This window comes from Garra rufa, chromosome 10 (assembly GCF_049309525.1).
Source record: "Garra rufa chromosome 10, GarRuf1.0, whole genome shotgun sequence".
NCBI classification, from domain to species: Eukaryota; Metazoa; Chordata; class Actinopteri; order Cypriniformes; family Cyprinidae; genus Garra; species Garra rufa.
In genome coordinates, this window is record NC_133370.1 from 11,702,410 (window position 1) to 11,723,871 (window position 21,462).

At 37.0% G+C, this 21,462-nt stretch overlaps 2 protein-coding genes across 2 annotated transcripts; both read right to left on the reverse strand.

The window, feature by feature from the left end:
• Positions 1–1,834: 1,834 nt before the first annotated feature.
• LOC141344460 (NACHT, LRR and PYD domains-containing protein 1 homolog) lies at positions 1,835–8,465 on the reverse strand. Its single transcript, XM_073849355.1, has 9 exons — positions 8,453–8,465; positions 6,028–7,786; positions 5,799–5,876; positions 5,544–5,618; positions 5,279–5,422; positions 5,031–5,186; positions 3,929–4,018; positions 3,336–3,446; positions 1,835–3,257 (listed from the first exon to the last, which is right to left on the reverse strand). Exons 1-9 carry the CDS (start codon positions 8,463–8,465, stop codon positions 2,036–2,038), a joined length of 3,648 nt encoding a protein of 1,215 aa, XP_073705456.1. The 3' UTR covers positions 1,835–2,035.
• Positions 8,466–9,419: 954 nt separating this feature from the next.
• On the reverse strand, positions 9,420–14,784 carry LOC141344721 (NACHT, LRR and PYD domains-containing protein 1 homolog). Its single transcript, XM_073849615.1, has 9 exons — positions 14,496–14,784; positions 12,377–14,111; positions 12,151–12,228; positions 11,975–12,049; positions 11,721–11,864; positions 11,469–11,624; positions 11,172–11,261; positions 10,830–10,934; positions 9,420–10,745 (listed from the first exon to the last, which is right to left on the reverse strand). Exons 1-9 carry the CDS (start codon positions 14,617–14,619, stop codon positions 9,533–9,535), a joined length of 3,720 nt encoding a protein of 1,239 aa, XP_073705716.1. The 5' UTR covers positions 14,620–14,784; the 3' UTR covers positions 9,420–9,532.
• Positions 14,785–21,462: the final 6,678 nt, after the last annotated feature.

The following is a 21,462-nucleotide window of genomic DNA, read 5'->3' on the forward strand; positions in this document are numbered from 1 at the left end:
CGGTTCTCCGAACGCACCTGTTGTTTATGATCAGTATAGCTGGATGAAGTTATTTGGGATCACTGGGTGGCTTAAAAGGGGCTACGTATCGATAATAGAAACACTGATCGGCAACTCTTTGATTGGTCGGCGAAAATGTCGAAGGAGCGCGCTCAGTATTTTTCTGCAGCAGAGCAAGAACTCTTGATTGAGGGATTTCAGGAGTTTCAGAGTTTAATTAAAACGCAAGGGAACTATGCAAAGGTTGCAAAACCAAGGAGAGAGGGCTGGCAGAAAGTTGCGGACAAATTAAACTCGAAAGATATTATATTATATTTTATTATATTATATTATATTATGTTATATTATATTATATTTTATTATATTCTCTTTCACATTAGAGCCACAACAGGACCCACTAGAACATGGGAACAAGTAAAAGTGAAATATAAGAATATTCTACAGAATGGTAATATTTATCACTTATATTGCTTTAAGTATTTTGAAAAGAGACTCTGAAATAATCGGTTTGTTTGTTTATAACAGTAACCAAGAAAAGGGTAGAGCAAAAAAGACAGGTGGTGGTCCTGCACCCCCTCGTCACACCCGGCAGGGATACAAAGGGATGTGTAACATCCTATTGGTCTAAATAATAATAATAATAATAAATAAAATAAAAATTCCATTGCACAGGACAGTGGAGCAACCCTGTCAGATGACTGTGGTTTGGAGGAAGTACCTGTAAGTGCATGCATAATTTGGCCTGAATTTGTATCTACTTGTGTACTTCTATGTATTCAAATAATAAGCATAACCCTGACTCTCTGAAAATTCTTGAGTCAAACCCTGATCCGGGCCATTTAGCTCGAGTCACACACCATCTAAGAGATTTCATTATATGTGAACACACTCCTTTTCATTATATAGTACCATCTTAAATATTAGTATTACTCACCTGCACATTTATACTGTGAACCCCCTTTCAACTGACAAAATCCCCTTCATTGTGGCCTGGGGGGGGGCCTTGATGGCAATGTGTGTGCAGTCTATGGTACCACTCACATTAGGAAAGCCTGGGGACAACCCAGCTATAGTTACAGACATAGGTCATGATTGCATGACATGCATGATCATAATTCAATGTACCTGCAATAGAGAAATATTTTCTATAGCCATGGTCTCTCATCTTGATTACACAAAGTAATTTACTATTACTAATGTAAAATATAAATTAAATCTGAAATAATCAAATATATTAAATAGAATTAATAGTAGGCCTATATTTCCCTTTTTTAGAAAATGACCTGTATGTATCTGTTTGAAATCAATAAGGGAGAATCAAATACTGCATTATCTTTAGTTACATTGATAATATTTATTTATGGAAAACAGTGTTACACAAACTATGTTTAAGTGACATATGCACTTTTCTTATATGCAATTTTTTTTTAAATAAAATACCCTGCATCACATATTCATCTTTGACTTGTAATATTTGACTTGTAATACAAAATTAATTGGGAAAACTACGCTGTTGCTTTCATATAAGTGAAGCGAACATAACTGAGTGGCCGCGATCTAATCCTGTTTACATAAAGTAAGCCTGCTTCCGAGCAGGTTTACGCTTACTGATCTGTTGCTATGACAGCAAGTCCTGGATGAGCGTCGAAGAACGCTATATTTAGCGACTTTTCAGACCCCCTTAGCGACTTTTTTTCAAAAAAGCGCCTAGCGACAAATCTAGCGACTTCTTGGAAAACCCTTATTTAGCTTATGAGACTCTCTGGTACTGCCGCACGAGCGTGAAGGGACAACATGTGACACTTCAGAGACGGAAAAAATTGAGGGAAAAAAATTATTTAGTGGCAATTTACCAACATGTTTATTTTTAGACTAGTTACAGCAAAAATAGTGCAGTTTCGTAAATCAAGCGAGATACACATACATTGTTCTCCACTCTTTTTTATGAATATTTTGTACAAATGTATTAAACATTTTTTAAAGATATATTAATGCATTTCTCTTTGCACTCTCTGGTTTGAATCACATTAACTTTTTAAAGCTGAGAGTCTAATAAATGCAAATCATTTAAAAGGCTGGGCTCCTCTTCCTGAATAATAGAGATGAAGAGATTTTTCACAGTGGTGCTGCTTTTACGCACTTTGCTGCAGATCTCTCTCATGCTTTCTTCTTTAGTTGAAGTCGGATGTGTGACTTTAGAATACATTTCTTCATTAATGACCTGCTTCTGAAGCAGTTTGTCTGCAATGGCGTTCACATTCTTAACACTTTTAATAAGAGCAGACCAACTGCTGTCAAAAAAACGAACTTTATCAAAGTTGACAGCCACTTGCGGTTTAGTTTGTATTTCTCCATGTTGGCTCAAACTCGACTCGACTTTGCTTTCAGTTGTTTCGGCTAGTTCTTCTTTCCAAATTGTTGCAGTCCAAACTGATTTCTGATCATCCACTCGGCTGAGAGACATTTTGATGTCATCGACTACAGGATGTTTGATCTTGAAGAAGTTTGGCTCGATGTCACCTCTTAGTTTGATCTCTTCAGGTTGGACAGATGCACCAGGAACCTCGAGACTGTGTTGTTTCATCATCCGCAGTGGGGTTTCAGGTCTTGGACACTTGATTGGTCGACTTGATTTTTCCTCAGCCTTAATTTTTTTCCTAAAAAATGAATCTGATGGGAAAAAATACACATGGAGAATGACGGGGTTCTTCTGTGTCAGGAAGATCAGTAGATCACAGTGCACTTTTACTAATATCCTCAGTTTCATAAGCACTGTTTTAGGAGAAAAAGATGGTTGGAGTACTTTGGCATGAAAGCGAGTCAACTCCACTGATTCCAAGGATATTCCCTCATTTTCAACACTGAGGACCTTTACAGCATCTCTGAGAGAGGGGTCTGACTCTGCTAAACAGACGTAATGAGGCAGATGGGCCTCCTCCAGTTTTCCTGAGATCACCGTCACATCAATCACAGGACCAATACGCTCACACTGAAGTCTCTCCAGCTCTGCTCTGAGGAAACGTCCATCCACTGCTCGGTACTGGAGAGTGACGTCACCAGCACAGACCCATCGCATTCTGGTCCTGCTGCACTCGAATCGACCCGCCGAAGTGCTGATCCTGAACTCTGACCCTCCTTCATCTGTACAGACTGACGGCTCCACCTCAACCCACTGATCAGAATCACCAATGTGAACACAAGACTGACACACTGGGAGCGGGTGAAGATTCAGTACAGACGGTTCAGAGATGTTTACCCTAAAACAGAGATAGTAATGATAAATAAAATGACTAATGTATAAATGATAAACATGTGAGACTATAAAATGATCTCACTCTTCCAGTTTTTTCAAAACGTTTGGTTTGAAGAGAATCTCCACTTTCTCATTACAGCTGTGACTCCAGTGCTCTTCTTTGCAATGGCTAGTGAGTTTACTGCACTTTCTCCTTGAGAAAGTTGGTGGAAACAAAATATATAAAAATATGAAATAATGATAGAAAGGACTTAAGGTCATTACACACTAAGTCTGAAATTTTCACACTTTAAAAAATAAATACGACCTCGCGTTGGGTCAATCACATTTGCACACTGCCTCAGAAACTTTCGCCTGTCATACAAAAGTTCGGAACATTTAGATTTTCTGCATTTTCGCATTGATAAGAAAGGATGACAAATACGAAAAAACGCACACAACAATTTTAGACTCAGTGTTCAATGACCTTAAAAATGAAACTCTAGAGGCTCTACAATTAAGTTGTTAAATATCTGGTAGCAATTTTTTAGGCACACTTTTTTTTAGATACAGCACATTAATTTCATTCCACAATGTAAATAGATCAAATTTTTGAAGTTGTATGGTGAACTGGTTAAATACAACTACATTATTCATCGTTAGATAAAAAGTCAAATGCATATTAAGCACACAAACCCTTCAATGATCACAGTGCAGTGTGGATCTGTCAGCGATTTCTTTAGTAACATGAGCCCCTCCTCCAAGAGCAATCCAGTGACATTGACACTACAAAATAACATTTCAGTGTTTTGTACAGAGACACTGTTATAATGACTTTATCTTTACTAACAATGTAGTTAGCAGCAAGAACAGCATTGTGAAGAGTCAAAGTGAAGTGTCAGAACAGAGTGTTCTTTTACTCACATTAAATGATCACCAAACAATCCAAAATCAAAGCATGGACTGCTTCATCATCAGTTAACACTACAGTAAGTTTCATGTCTCAGTCTCACCGGATTTCTTGCAGATTGCTGCAGGTCTGGATGAGAGTAAGAATCCTGAGAGCCCAGCTCTGATTCAGACTGAAGATGATCAGCTCCACACTCTTCAGATCACACACAGAATGCAGGAAAGAAAACAGAGCATCCGCTTGCTCATTACACTCTGGAGAACTGCAAGAAGCACAATGGCACAAAAGTATGGACAAATTACCAGTCAGTACAAATTGTGAATGCTAGTTTGATGTTGGGGATTATAGTTACTCTGGTTTGTATCTGGTCTGTCTGTGGAATCTCTGGAAGAAGATTTTCCAGTCAGAGTTGCTTAACGCTGAGCGGGGACAAGTGAGAGTGATATGTGAGAGAGACTCAAACATCTGTCTGTGCCTCACATCCAGCCTAAAAATCATACAGGTTGCACATAACACATCACAGCCTAACATAGCAATTATAGAGTTATTTAGACAACCAATTAATTCTTTACAAATATTTTTGGTACTGCATTATAAAACCTGTAAAAATTGAAATGTGTTTGTGTGCGTGCAATATACCTGATATCCTTGTCAGAAAGCAAAACACTGAGAGATGAGAAGAGACTCTCATCATTGTAAATTTCTTCCTCAACACTTGCAAACAGATTAAACAAGAAGGTAAGTGAAGACAAGTGATTTTTCAGATGCCACTTGCATGAATGTTTTATATGTAACCAAACGAAATTCAGATTTGGCTTAAGTGTCCAAAATGTAAATGGGGCCACTGTAGAATTAAGAATTCTGAATTTATTATGCAGATCCTCTTACCTGAGCTCCTGTAGACTGGTGCAGCTCTGGATGAGGGAAATGATCCCAGAAGCCCAGTTTTCATTCAGAATGACCACCTTCAGATCCAACATCTTCAAACCCACAGAGTGAAATGAAGACAGCAGCAAACTGACATCCTCATCAAGAGCTGGAGAACTGCAAAAGTATATTTGACCACAGTATGTTTGAATAACAGGAAATCTACTGACGAGATAAATAGTTAATGGCAAAATCATTGTTTTCCTTACACTTCTGCTACTTTTCCTGCCTTGCTGAGTCTTTGTAAGAAGAGTGTCCAGTCAGTACTGGATATCTCTGATTGTGGACATGTAAGTCGGATGTTTGAGACTGCTGGAAATGATGGGTTCTTCTCAGAGGAGTTCAAAAACAAACTGAAACAGACAAAAATGAACAGTTGATGACATCTCACTATGAATGATTTTTCTTGACTTCTAAAAAATAAATTATCATTTTGGTCAGAGAGATTACATTGTATGTGCAATAGTTTCTTACAAGACATCTTCATGTTTGACTGACAGGTCAAGAGACCATCTGGGACTCTCAGCACTGTATTCTTCCTCTTGGACTCTACCAGTCAGGACAAAGACACAAATTACACGTTGCTTTTTTTGAAATTTAAAAGTAAAAAGATAACTTTTAAAACAACTAATAAATCAAAGTAACGTTTAAACACTACATTCAAAATGAAAATTATTGCCATTTCCTATGACCCTATTGGAAGTAAGATACTTTTTTTATTAAAATTACTTCAGTTTTCTCAAGATTTTTGATTCACCAAGATTCTGGATCAAATCTCCAACGTTGTAGAGGTAGTCCACTGTCAACCTAATGTCATACACAAAAATTATTTAGAATATACAAATACTGACCCTTTATTGTAAGTAATTTCATAAGCATGAAATGTAATGTTACTGACATATACATGGCAAAATAACTAAGTTTTATGCTTTCCTTTTCTCCATGCAAACACACTGACCTCAGAGTCTCACACATACAGAGTGCTGGCTGAAGAATCTTGAGTTTTTCAGCTGTTAAATCACAGTACATGAGGTTCAGGTCTCTGATGTGTGGACAGCACTGAAGACAGTACAGCAGCACCCAACAGTCTGTGCTTCTCAGAGAAATGTTGTAGAGATCCATGGACCTGTAAACTTTCAAAATCTTTCTCACAAATCTCTTATCCTGCAACTCATGCAGACAGTGGAGAGCAAATAACTCAATTCCATACTGCTGTATCATCAAAGCAATAGCACTCTTGAGTGTTTTACGCATTTCTTTTTTCTTCAGTTTTATTGTGTGAGGAACAGCGCACTCAGTCTTTTCCAGGAATGAGCTGCTCACCTCTTGATTTAAAAGACCATACAGGAACAGCATAACTGGAGGTATGGGATTTGATCTTCTTTCTCTCAAATCTGGAGATGGCTTGTCAATTATAGCCTCCCATTCCATCAAGTGAAACAGCTCGCTTACTTTTGAGGAGTACTCTTCTTCATCCAGTAAAACATAATAAAGGGCAGTAAAGAACTCTTGAAAGCTGAAATGGATAAACTTGAACACTGGCACTAGTTTGTCTTTTCTTTTCAAACTGCCTTTATACAAGAACCGACAAATGGTGGCATCTAAGTCAGTCTCAGAAACAGGCTTTTCATCAAAAAAGACTTGCTGATTTTGTATTCCTCTCTCTGCCAGCTGACCCAGACTCCTCAGCATGGTGAGGACAGACTGACTCTGGTCATGATGCTCCAGTAGAGTGGCCACAAAGTGCACATATATGGAGGTGGTTGTCTTTAGTTCTCTCATCACATGATCATCATCCGTAAAGTATTTCTTCAGACAAAAACAGACCATCCAACACAGCAAAGGCACAGAACAGGCATTCAGGAGGCTTTCATTTGTCTTCACTCGCTCATATTTTTTCCTGAAGAGCTGCTCATCCTGAAAGAACTTCTGGAAGTACTCCTGCACCCCTGTCTCAGAGAAGCCCATAATCTCTGTGAAACACGGAGGACCCTTGAGGAGATTCATCAGTGCATCAGCAGCTACAGATCTTGTGGTGACAAGCATGAATGACTCAGGCAGCAAGATTCCCGTCAACAGGTTATTAAGAATGACTATAGGTGGTGCGCTCTTGGATGGATTAGTGTGTAGTAACTTGAAATGAAGGCGTGGATGAGATACATACTCATCACTTCCATCAATGAGGATGAGAACTTTCTTTGGTGTTAACATTAGTATCTGTGAGATCTGATCCGATGTTAAACTGCAACTCCAGCTCAAGAGCTCATTCAAGTTCATCTTCTCAGAAAGACACTTCACCTCATCACACTTCAACAGAAAAATTACATCAAATTTTTTAGAGTATAGTTCTCCAGATGCCCAGTCCAACATGATCTTTTGTAACATGAAGGATTTCCCTCTTCCAGAATCTCCACTGAGAACCACACTTCTCTGTGTTTTTCCATTACTGTCAGGACTGAACAGCTGGTCTATTCTGATGCTTTGATTCTTGTCATTTGATAACAGTTGACATGGTTGTTTTGATCCAGAAGTGTGCGCAGACCTCACATGTTGACGATAGATTTTCTCAGTTTGCTCTTTGCTTCTCTGAATGATCACTGGTTCAGTATAATAGCCAGCCAGATCCACATGTTCATCAGATAGAAGATTATACTCTGTCACAAACTTATAGCTGTCAATGATGTAAGTCTTGTACTGAAGAATCTCTGGGCTCTGACCTACGGAAACATAAAAGTCATTAAATAACATTAAATAAAAAGGTTCCTAAAATAAATAGAGTAACAGTGTAGCAGAGTAGGTTTGGATCAACTTGCAGCAGTAGAATTTTATTTACAAAAATAAAGATCATAGGTTCCCTGAAGGAACTTGAGCTGTGTCCCAAAACGCTACACTATGGGGAACGCCATTGACAAACCACGCTCTGAATTATAGTGATATTAAAAAAAAGTTAAAAAAACACCTGTAGTTTTAATACTGAGGTGGTCATTAGGCTGATTTTAGTTTCAACTGGTCTTTGTAAAAAGGAAGTAGGTATGCTGTTGTGTGACAATGTCTTATTTCCATTCAAACTGATATAAAATCTACAAAGTTCCTAGTATCCAATGTATAATCAATTAATGCAAATTCAAAGACTAAAGTTTTACTGTTATTCAAACACACTGTGATCAAAGCTACATTTATTATGATTATTATTAAGAATATTTCTGAATAATACACATGTATACCAAACATAGATTTACAAAGCCCATTACGAATGGTCACTGTCCAAATTGGAATTTTTGCGTGTTTGATTTGATAACTCAATTAAGATATTAATAACAGATATTAAGAATTTGACCATTTCAAGTATTCAGCAGCAGTGCAACTCTGAAATAAACACTTACCATTATCTGACATAATTCATTTTATGGTCATCCACGATTAAAATCTAAAAGATGAATAAAAATAATGCATTATACAATATTTCCTTTACACACACAGATACGTCTGTCTTCATGAGAAAGTACAGAGCATTGAAATATGAAACAATAGACACGAGTAAAGAGGAAGTACTCGGACACCACAATTTAATCTTAAAGGGATAGTTCACCCAAAAATGAACTTTTCGTCATTGTTTACTCACCCTCAAGTTGTTCCAAACGCGTATGAATTTCATTCTTCAAAATATCTTCTTTTGTGTTAAACAGAAGAAAGAAGCTCATGCAGGTTTTGAACACCTTGAGTGTGAGTACAATGCAACAGAATTTTCTTTTTGTTGCTGAGAGATATTAAAGACTCATTATATACTGAGAAAGCCACTTTAGACTTTTTAGGTCTCTTTGTTGTTTTTAGTATTAAAAGACAACAGCTGATTTCTCTTTGCCAGCTGACTTTTGGGAAAATAAAAAATATTTAAAAACTTGATTCATCTCTACCAATATATTTTAAATGGCTTTATACATTGGTATCAGCCCTTTGAAGAAATCATGTTCTGAGGGAATCTAGATGGAACCGGAAATGCACTTTAGCGTTGTCCCTCCACCTCATTAAAATATCATTGGCTCTCACACATCAAACAAGCATGCTTGAGCTTTCTTGGTGCTTGAGATTTCTTGTCGTTGTAGATTTTCTATTGTTCAGATTTTACATAGAGACATACAACAGCTTAGCAACTCTTAGGTTTCAGTTTTTTTCTCTACTGAGTTGTTCTTCAAGGAACGAAAACAAAAAACAGAAATACAATTTTTTTTGACAAGAATATAACCAGATACAGAAACAAAATCAAATTTAATAGTTCAAAACAGAAATACTTTTTTGAAAATGGCCATTATTTTAATGTTCATTTAACAGTGGTTTGCTAAGATACTCTTCTCCAAAGCTGCAGTATAGTAGGGTGAGCTCTCCAGTGCACTGGTCACTTGTAGTTTACATATAATTTTCCAAATCATATAAAATACAAATGTAGAATCATGAAGCAAAATAGGTTAAGAGTCAGGTAAAGGCAGATGGCTTAAAAGGTCGGGATCTTCTTCCAGAAGAATGGAGATGAACATTTCTTTCACAGAGTCACTACCTTTACGCACTATGCTGCAGATCTTCCTCATGCTGGCTTCACTGGTTGAATTAGGATGTGTGATTTCAGAATATAATTCTTCATGAATGATTTGCTTCTGAAGAAGTTTGTCTGCAATGTTATTCACATGCTCAACACTTTTAATAAGAGCACACCAATTTTGATAAAAAAACTGAACTTTATCAAAGTTGACAGGCACTCGTGGTGTCTTTTGGTTTTGTCCAGTTTGAAACAAATTAGATTCAGCATTAACCATGGATCCAAACAAAGCTTTGCAAATTTTTGCAGTCCATACTGATTTCTGATCATCCACTCGGCTAAGAGTCATAGTGATGTCATCGACCACAGGATGTACGACCTCAAAAAAGTTTGGTTTGATGTCACCTCTCAACTTAATCTCTTTGGGTTGGACCAAACTCGCACCAGGAACATCAAGACTATGTTGTTTATTCATCTGCAATGGGGTTTCAGGTCTTGGAGGATTTATTTGATGACTTGATTTTTGGTCTGATTTAATTTTTTCTTCAAAAACTGAATCTATTGGTAAAAAATACACATGGAGAATGATGGGGTCTTTATGTTTCATGAAGATCAGTAGATCACAGTGTACTTTTACTGGTATCCCTAGTTTCATAAGTACTAATGTTACTGGAGAAAAAGATGGTTGGAGTATTTTGGCATGAAAGCGAGTCAACTCCACACATTCCAAGGACATTCCCTCTTTTTTAACACTGAGGACCTTTACAGCATCTTTGAGAGAGGGGTCTGATTCTGCTAAACAGACGTAATGAGGCAGATGGGCCTCCTCCAGTTTCCCTGAGATCACAGTCACATCAATCACAGGACCAATACGCTCACACTGAAGTCTCTCCAGCTCTGTTCTGAGGAAACGTCCATCCACTGCTCGGTACTGGAGAGTGACGTCACCAGCACAGACCCATTGCATTCTGGTCCTGCTGCACTCGAATCGACCCGCCGCAGTGCTGATCCTGAACTCTGGCCCTCCTTCATCTGTACAGACTGACGGCTCCACCTCAACCCACTGATCAGAATCAACAATGTGAACACAAGACTGACACACTGGGAGCGGGTGTCCAGACGGTTTAGGCTCAGAGATGGTAGGCCTAGAGAACAGGGATGACAATGATAAATGAAATGATATATGTATGAGGGAGAAACAGACTATAAAATATAAGATGATCTCTTACAGCTTTTTCAAAACTTTTGGTTTGAAGTGAATCTCCACTTTCTTATTACAGCTGTGACTCCAGTCCTGTTCTTTGCACTGGTCAGTGGGTTTACTGCACTTTCTCCTTAATAAACATGGAGGAAATTAGGAGTTAAAAGAAAATCTTTTCAATCTTCTGTAGGAAACAACCCATGTTCTCTGTTAGATCTATACCAATATGGTGACAATATTTCAAAACATTTAGCAATAAAGTTTGGTAGATTTTTAGTTTATATCCTAATTAAAGTAATTTGTCATGTGTTTTGTTTTAAACTAGTAGCATCTAAACTATGCATTAAAAAAGCACACTGAGCACACAAACCCTTCAATGATCACAGTGCAGTGTGGATCTGTCAGTGATTTCTCCAGTAACGTGAGTCCCTCCTCCAAAAGCAATCCAGTGACATTGACTCTACAATATTAATGTTACACAAACATCAATATCAACAAATATCTCCATGTAATTACATATTTAAGTAATTTCTGTAGTCACATCTATACTTACAACTACCCCTTAACCGACTCTTTCCAACCATACCATTAAATCTGTCCCTAAACTTAACTGTTTCCCACCTCAACAGGAGCAAAAGTGTTTAGCAATTAAAGAGATTGATCTTACCTGAGCTCCTGTAGGCTGGTGGAGGTCTGGGCGAGGAAAATAATCCCAGAAGCCCAGCTCTTATTCAGACTGAGCAGCTTCAGTTTCAGCGTCTTCAAACCCACAGACTGAAATGAAGACAGCAGCAAACTGACATGCTCATCAAGAGCTGAAGAACTGCAAAAATGTATGTGACAACAAAAAAGTATAAATTAACAGTAAATCTATGGATGAGATAAATAGAGTAATGTGCAAAAATAATAATTGTCTGACTCTTCTGCTACTTTTCTTGTCTTGCTGAGTCTCTGTAAGTAGAGTGTCCAGTCAGTGCTGGATATCTCTGATTGTTGACATGTAAGACTGATGTTTAAGACTCCTGGAAATGATGGATTTTTCTCTGAGGAGTTCGAAGACAACCTAAAACAGACAGAAACACAGAAACATTTGGTAACAGCACCGTACACTCACTAGCTGCAGTGTTCTTGCTTTTGATAAGCATATACAACCTATGTGTAATAGTTTCTTACAGAACATCTCCATGAGTGACTGACAGGTCCAGTGACCATCTGGGACTCTCAGCACTGTTCTCAGTTTCCAGAACTCTACCAGTAACAGATAATGTATAATGATTAATTCATTTAAATACAATGATTTTTGGTTGCTTCATACGGCCTTATCAGATGCAAGATGTTTGTTAAATTACCTCATTTTTTTCAAGAATTTAGATTTACCAAGAATCTGGATCAAATCTCCAACTTCTGACAGGTGCTCAACTGACAACCTTGAGTCAAACACAAGAAATGTATTTAGAAATCAAATGCTTAACTGAATGTATTTATTAAAAAAATGCTGTAAATGTATTTTAAAATTAGTTTTAATCAAGAATTAAGTTTGAATTCACAAGTGTTTCTCCATGCAAACACACTGACCTCATAGTCCGACACATACAAAGTGCTGGCTGAAGAATCTTGAGTTTCTCAGCTGTTAAATCACAGTATGTGAAGTCCAGGTCTCTGATGTGTGGACAGCACTGAAGACAGTACAGCAGTACCCAACAGTCTGTGCTCCTCAGAGAAATGTTAGACAGATCCATAGATACCCAATCTCCTAAAGCTCTCCTCACAAACTGCTCATCATGAAGCTCATACAGACAGTGGAGAGCAAACAGTTCACATCCATGCTGTCTACTCATTGTAGAAACACTTTCCAGCAGTTTTTCCTTCAGTGTTATTGTGTGGGGAACAGCCCACTTGATCATTTCAAAGAGTGAGCTGCTCGTCTTCTCATTTAAGAGACCACAGAGAAACATCATGACTGAAGGGATGGGATTTGATCTTCTTTCTGGAGAATGCCTATTGATTATACCCCTTGATTTCAGTGACTTCAATAGCTCTGTTACTTTCCAACAGGACTGTTCTTTATCCAGTAAAATATAATAAAGACCCGTGAAGAAGTCCTGAAAGCTGAGATGCATAAACTTGAACACTGGCACCTGTCTGTGTTTTCTTTCCAAACTATCTTTATACAAGAACACATTAGTAGCAGGATCTAAGCCAGCTGCAATCAAACTCTTCTCTACAAAAAGACCTTCTCGCTTCTCCATCCCTTCCTCTGCCCGCAGACCCAGACTCCTCAGCATGGTGAGGACAGACTGACTCTGGTAATGTTGCTCCAGTAGAGTGGACACAAAGTGCACATATATGGAGGTGGTTGTCTTTAGTTCTCTCATCACATGATCATCATCTGTAAAGTATTTCTTCAGACAAAAACAGACCATCCAACACAGTAAAGGCACAGAGCAGGCAGTCAGGAGGCTTTCATTTGTCTTCAGACTCTCATATGTTTTCCTGAAGAGTTTCTCATCCTGAAAGAACTTCTGGAAGTACTCCTGCACCCCTCTCTCAGAGAAGCCCATAATCTCAGTCAAACGCTGAGGACCCTTCAGGATATTCATCAGTGCATCAGCAGCTATAGATCTTGTGGTGACAAGCATGAATGACTCAGGCAGCAAGATTCCCTTTGACACACTCTTAAGAATGTCCACAGGTCGGGCTCTATCGGATGAACTGGTAAGTAGTGACATTAAATGACTGGGGTGATGAGATACATACTCATCAATTCTATCAATAAGAATGAGGACTTTCTCTGGTGTTAACTCCAGTATCATTGAGACCTGATCAGACGTTAAACTGCAATTCCAGCTCAAGAGCTCATTCAGGCTCATCTCCTCAGAAATACACTTCAGCTCTTCACACTTTAATAGGAAAATTGCATCAAAGTTTTTGTAGTAAAGTTTTCCCAATGCCCAGTCCAACATGATCTTCTGTAACGTGAAGGATTTCCCTCTTCCAGAATCTCCACTGAGAATCACAGTTTTTGGTTTGTTTCCATCACAGTCAGGACTGAACAGCTGGTCTATTCTGATGCTTTGATTCTTGTCATTTGATAACAGTTGAGATGATGGTTTTGATCCAGAAGCACGTGCAGACCTCACATTTTCACAATAGTATTTCTCATTCTGCTCTTTGCTCTTTTGAATGATCACTGGTTTAGTATAACGGCCAGCCAGCTCCACACGTTCATCACATGGAAGATTACACTCGGTCACAAACTTACATTTATCAATAAATGAAGCTTTATAGTGAAGAATTATGTCACTCCAACCTAGAAAAACAGAACAATACAACAGTTGTTGACTTAAATGGTTTTAAAAAAAAATACACCATAAGAACATGAACAATCAGGCTAACAAATGGCTGTTAGAAAAGATTTATTGTCCTGTTTTTTCGAATTTTCTATTTGCACTGAAAAGACTTCCACAATTAGTTTTTTAAAGTCACATTTCTTAAAAACAAAACATTTGTTATGTTCATTTACATACCAATTTAGTTTATCTTAATGGCTTATATTTATTGATTGTTTAGTATCCAAACTCATTATTAATCATGTATTCCCGAAACAACTAAAAATGTAAAAGAATTGATATATATTCAACAAAGACCAAAAAATAAAAAAAAAATAAAAATAAAATTACATTATCAATTGTACCTTTCCGTGGCTTCCGCTTCTGTCCTTCAGGGTTGTGTTTGCTCATTTCTGTGGACAACCTGCCAAACCTACAAATTAATTTAATAGAGATTAACATATACATTGTTACCACAGTTTGGAGCATGTGTGAAAAATAAAAACAGAAATAGCAAAGTGAACAGCAGTGAATTCCAAAATTCACTTAACAAAGTGCCTAAACCATAGCCATATACCTAAGCCATGTCAATATGGATGATAAAGTCAAATTAATTCATGACATTAGAATATAGAAATAAATCCTGTACAGATTTTTTTTTTAGATTCCCCTTCAATGAACTTATCCGACCAAATAATTTGCAGCAGTCTGTATTTTATGAGATTTTGAAGGGTACAAGGGTTTTGATTGCCATCTAACTTAAATTTTTTTTTATAAAAATACTTCATATGACATATTTTTCAATTAACATCAGTTCAGTTTGCACATTGATTTTTCTTTAAAACAGTATCCATTAAAAAGCAGCTGTTGACATCTTTTTAGAAATTACTTCCTAAAACAGTGTATCTTGGCTTTCTATTTAACCCTTTGGTATTGTTCAATTGTAATTAAAATCCATTAAGGCAGATTAGTTGCTCCTGGTTTAAAGGAAAAAGAAAAAGAAAAGAAAATCATCCATAATACCATGATGTAGCCATTAGAAGCCTGTACAGCCCTATACAGAAATATATACAGGGCTGTGAATTCCCTTGTTAAAGAGAACAGTATTCAGACATTACTACTTAAGGTTTTGCATTTGGTTAAGTTAGTTATCAAAGAATAGTTTTGGCCAAAATTAAGATTTTTGAATGCTGAATTATCAGTTAATGCACCATGGTTAGCTGTGATTTTTTTTTTTTAAATCGAAACATTTTTTATCTAAAAATCACAGAACAAAAGGACTGTAAAAAAACTGTAAAAATGCTACGGTAAAAACCTGTGATATGGTTAACGGTAAGTTCCCCTTCTATATACGGTGAAAAACTGTGTTGCACATTGCATGTAATTTTTCAGCAGTATACCGTTTTTGAAGTGAAAAAGAACGTAAAATTTACAGTGAATAACCGTAAACTGACATTCCCAGAATTCCCTGTGTTTATTTTTTTTTATTTGATGTTTTTTGTGGAAATAACTTTTTTTTTTCTTAGATTTTTCTTGGCAGTTTTGTACATTAGGGTTATATGTTACATATAATGCTGTAAAGTTAATGTTTTTTGCATTAAATCAGTTTTATGTGTGTTACCATGATGGTGTTTAGTGTTTGTGTGAATGACACTGTACACCTTCAATATAAGCTATAATTTAAAATCTCCTTGTAATGGGCTTTGCTTCAAAAGATTGGTACATCACCATTATATCAGTTAAAAAAAAAATCTGAAATTACGATATTTACCTGTATATTTAAGTGAAAACCGTAAAACATTGCTACCGTATTCTGGTAACCACAGCTGCCAGGGTTTTCCCGTAAATTTTATGGCTTTTTTTTTTTTTACAGTGTACCAGTTTTGTATATATCCAAGCCATCCCCTCTTTGAACTCTTACCATCCGGCCAGCGTAACAGAGCCCCAAATATCAGGACTACCAGGCACATGAACAGTTTTCTTATTCTCTTATTTTTATTGTCTATGCATTGTTGTCCCTGTGTACTGGAAGCTACTAACACTGAAACAAATTCCTTGTATGCGCAAGCATACTTGTCAATAAAGCTCTTTCTGATTCTGATTCTTCAAAGAGTCGGTAACGCTTTAGATTACGGCCCGCAAAGAACTATGTAAGTAAACTGAATTTACGGTGTAAGTTTCTGTAATTATAGTGTACCTTTATATAACGAACATGTAGGTATAGTGGAAGAATATGTTAATTTTGTGTAATTAGGGGGTAACAAATCAGATATGCAACGTGCAAAGAACTCCATAACTATACTGAAATTACGGTGTACGTTTCTGTAATTATAGTGTACCTATAAAGAACGTACATGTAGGTATAAGGGGAGAATGTGATAAATTTTGGGAAAAATAAGGGGGTAACAACCCAGATATGCAACCTGCAAAGAACTACATAAGTATACTGAACTTACTGTGTATGTTTCTGTAATTATAGCGTACCTATTAAAGCACGTACGTGTAGGGAGAACATATGTTACATTTTGATAATTGGAATAACAACCAGATATTCGACCTGCAAAAAACTGTAAGAAAACCTAAGTTACGGTGTTAACAGGTATCTCTATTACTGTGCCAGGCATAAATCGTACGTTTGGTGTATTTACACGTAAGCTTTTTTAAATTACTGGTAAAATACACTCTTGTTGCATGTAATTACAGGGTAAGTGCGCCATCTGCGGGCTGTAAATTAAAGTGGCGATTGTTCCGCTCTTGTTCAAAGAAGTTACAGGGTAAGTAGACATCTGCGGGCTATAAATTAAAGTGGAGATTGTTACCCCCTTGTTCAAAGAAGTTACAGAGTAGTTACAATACATATACGCACAATCTGAAAATATATCTCAAATATATCTAAACGTATTTTTTAAAGTTGCTAATCTCACTCCTACCACTAAACCTAACGTTAACTATGACTGTACAGTAATAAAAATATAAAAGTCAGGAAAGTGCAATCATAATCATTTATTTATTGCAAAAATCAACAGCTGTACAAAAAAGTAATCCAAATAACGATGCGTCTGCAGCCACAGTCCTCTCTGGCGGAATACAGTAGGTTTGAGGTGCAGTAGGATGAGAGCAGAATTTAAATTGTTAATCGCTGAAAATATTATTCAGATTGTCTTGATCCACAAGGCGCCCACGCATCATTTCAACACATTTCACCAGAAAAACGGCATGTCGTAATCTGTGACGAATGCAGGCGAGAGCCAATGAACGTCCGATTTTCCTGTCGCAAAATTCACTACAGCACGGGTTTATGGCTGATGCTGCTGCACTCGCTATTCGGGATGCAGATTAGTGATGGGATTTATGGCTCTTTGAGGGGATCCGGATCTTTGTGATCCGTTCCTTTCAAAGAGCCGTTCAAAAGAACGGCTCTTTTGGCTCTTTTTAAATATTAAGTCAGTTTTCTGAAGCCAGCTTGGGGGCATCAGTTTATCCTTGAAATAATCACTGGGAGGAATGATGAGGTGAGATTTGTAGTCAAATAATTAAAACTCAGATATCACACACCAATATCTGAGTTTGAATTATTCTGAAATATTGATTATTACCTCATTTGTCATGTGTGGACTATATAGGGTTGCACAACATCCCTCTGCTTAGACAGTGATATCACTATTTTGGATCTACCTTTAGTACAAAGTGTGTTGCTGCGTCCCAATTCGCATAATTATACTATGCCCTTAAAGTATGTACTCTTTTTGTGAAGAAAAAGTACATACTTTTGAGTATGTAGCAGAATAGTAGGCAAGCTTTGGGACATACTACTTCGTCTGTTGCTTAGTTACCTAAATCATGTCACTGTTAAAACTGCCCTGTCAGTTAATATTATCTACATTTCGTTTAATTTGATTTCCTACCGTATTAGAGAGAAATGAAAAGGCACATTCTTGTACGAGTCTTTTAGGCCGAGAACTTTGCTCGTGTATGCATAATGATGCATTTAAAAGTTAATGACCAAACCTATCATTATAAAAGTTCATAATGTTGCTGCACATGAAATATACCATGGATAACATTAAATAAATATTTTTCATTAGGTTACACATTGATTATTTATCACTAAAACCCCTTTCTCTACCTGTCCGTTGGTCGCGCTTATCCGCCATGTTTGTAGTTTTTTAACACTTTTTATGCGTGTTTGTAGTCCTAATCGGATCCTCGTTCACCGGGCAATGTGTTGCGGGCAATATTAGCCGTTAGAGTGTGCATTGATCCACACTTCGTAATCTTAAATTAAGTAGTAGACCATCCGGGAATAATTTGTGTGCATCTGTGTGAAACACGCATAGGAAAAAAGAACGACAGAAAGAACGGCTCCCATCCAGCCGCGAACCGGCTCCCATCGTTCATGTTTATGAGCCGTTCAAAAGAATCGGTTCGTTCGCGAACGTCACAACTCTAATGCAGATGAAGATCGCCCGGATAAAGGCTTGAAATTGGGTCTGGTCCTCGCAAATCGTATAGATTCTGAAGATCTGGGTTACAGCACACGAATAAAATTGTTTCATTTTGTAATTAAGATGCGTGTTCCGTGTATTTTATGGTTCTGTTGTTAGTCACAGCATGTCAGAGAAAATACCTTATGTGTCCCACCACTGCAAACGAAGTGAATATTACATGAATGATTAAACGATTGCAGAAATTTTATGTATTTTAAGGGTTTAAATTGTAGTCTTGATAACATTATGTAGACATAGTCTAGTGTCTGTAAAAACGTAAATAAATGTATGTTTTGTAGAACCACATTTAACGTAAAATACATACGAATTATTATGAGGTCACATTTATATGTATTGTGTACCTACCCTGTAACTTCTTTGAACAAGAGCGGAACAATCGCCACTTTAATTTACAGCCCGCAGATGGTGCACTTACCCAGGGTGCGAATTACGGGGGGGTTTGGGGGGGTCTGACCCCCCTAATTAATGCTTTATCCCCCCTGAAGGACATAAACACAAGATGTAAGGGGGGTCTTCCTTGTAAATAGTGGTAAATTGTTCGCACTGATCTGTATCTTAAATATTACTCATAGTAAAAATAGTAAATTAATATAAATATAAAATTAACCTGTGACCACCCCTATGGGTTCATACCAATCGCCCCAGCAGCCTAAGCGGGAAAATTCAGTATGCTGAATAGGAAGCCTACCGATAGACACGGTGAGTGTTCAAGACGCCTTTTCTTGTTATACGAACTTATATACTATATATTATATACTTTTCAAACATTGCCTAAAAGTAAAGTAAAATTAGACCTCCCATCAGTCATGTTTTATATTTAGACGTCTATGCTCGGAAGTTAAACAGTGAAAGAGTAAACGCGATCTTTCATAATCATCAATTTATCAGTCAAATAGGGATGTGAACTTCTTACCCAGCGTTTCCCATACATAGAGTTTACTTGGGCGGCCCGCCCAGGTAACGACAAAATGAGGCAGCTGCCCTCTCTAGCGGCTTGTTCCTCAGCTGCGATCGCTCTGGTTTCACTCTCTCCCCCTGTCTCTATCATCACTGCACGGCGACACACCCGCTCAATGTTCCCCTCTATGTGCATTCTGCCTATATACGTTACTGATAATCAGTGCTCGACAATAAGGACTGCCCGGGGTCAGCGTGCGAGACGCTCGGGACAGTAGACAGGATCGTCACTGGCCCGAACGGGCCATGTAGCTAAAAAGAAAACATCAGTGGCGGCTGGTGCTAAAAATTTTTAGGGGGGCGCACACAAAATGAATCACACTGTTAATACAGGCTTTATTATCAGTAAAGTAATCATTAAACATTTGTAATCATCCCAAAAATATTAGCCATTTATATTAATGTGATTCAGAGATAAAGGCCATAATACTAATGTTATCCACACGAGGGAGCCACAGGATAAATCTCAAAGACAGAGAAAATAAATTGATTTGTAATAAAACATTGCATATAAATTAATTTTCATACAGTTATATATAGTCCAATATAATAAGTAATTATAATGCTATTGACAATATATTTGTATGTCCAATTAAAGAAGGAACACTATATTATATATATCTATTTTAATATTGTGTTTATAATAATACTAACATAAACACTCACAATTTACTTGAAAAAAGACATCTACATAAACCCTTGCTTGTACACCGACGATTGAGTTAAACTGCATTGTTACAGTTAACGTTACTTTCTGTGTAGTTGCTCACAAAGCTTCGGTGACAGGACTTTGAAATAACAAACAATGAAAACAATAAAAGGCATGACTTACATCGCATCTAGCAAGCAAACTCTATCCAAGCTCCATGATTCGTATGTTTATTTTGTTTATTTTTTCTTCATTTGAATGGCTTGTGAAAGATAAAAACAAATTTACTTTCATCTCGGAAAAGATATTGCACATATTTGACAGTCGAGAACGGTCCAATCACATGAGGACAAAATATATAAAAACAAGATTGATTGGCTAAGATCTTAAGTGGGAGGGTCTGGGGCGCAGTGCTCTGCGCCCCGAGGACAATCTGAAACAAGCCAATCAGAGCTCAGCCTCAAGTCACATGCGTTTCAAATATTTACAGACCTAATAGACACCCATTTGGCCGGCGTCCCGCATACACAAACAAACGAAAAACAGTTTAGATTTTTTTTATTTTTAACAGGTGCTAACATAACTAACAGTCGAATAGTATGTCAAAATAATGCAATTTCGTAATTATTTTGCAATATGTATTAAACTTATTTTTAACATATTAATAGTCTTCTTCCTTGGCTAACTTGAAGGGGGGCGGCGCCCCAGCGCCCCCTATGGACCAGCCGCCACTGGAAAACATCTGTTTCTAACTCGCATTTGCGACTAAAAATTAGTACGTGCGACTGTGAAAAAAATATTTAGGAGCACCATGTGCGACTGACCCCATCAGCAAATTTGTGTTTGCGCTCAGGGGAGCTTCAAAGGTTTCTACACGTTTTTGCAACGTTGAGTAATGTAGCCTATTACAGACATATCTCATGAATCCTTTCATAAACAAAGTGTAGAGAGAGTGTAAATAAGAGATTGATTGTGCAGTAAGTTATAGAGAGCGCCGTTAATTATAATAGAGCTTTGTAACATCGCAAACTAAGATGAGTGAGTATATATATATATATATATATATATATATATATATATATATATATATATATATATATATATATATATATATATATATATATATATATATATATATATATATATATATATATATATATATATATATATATATATATATATATATATATATATATATATATATATATATATATATAT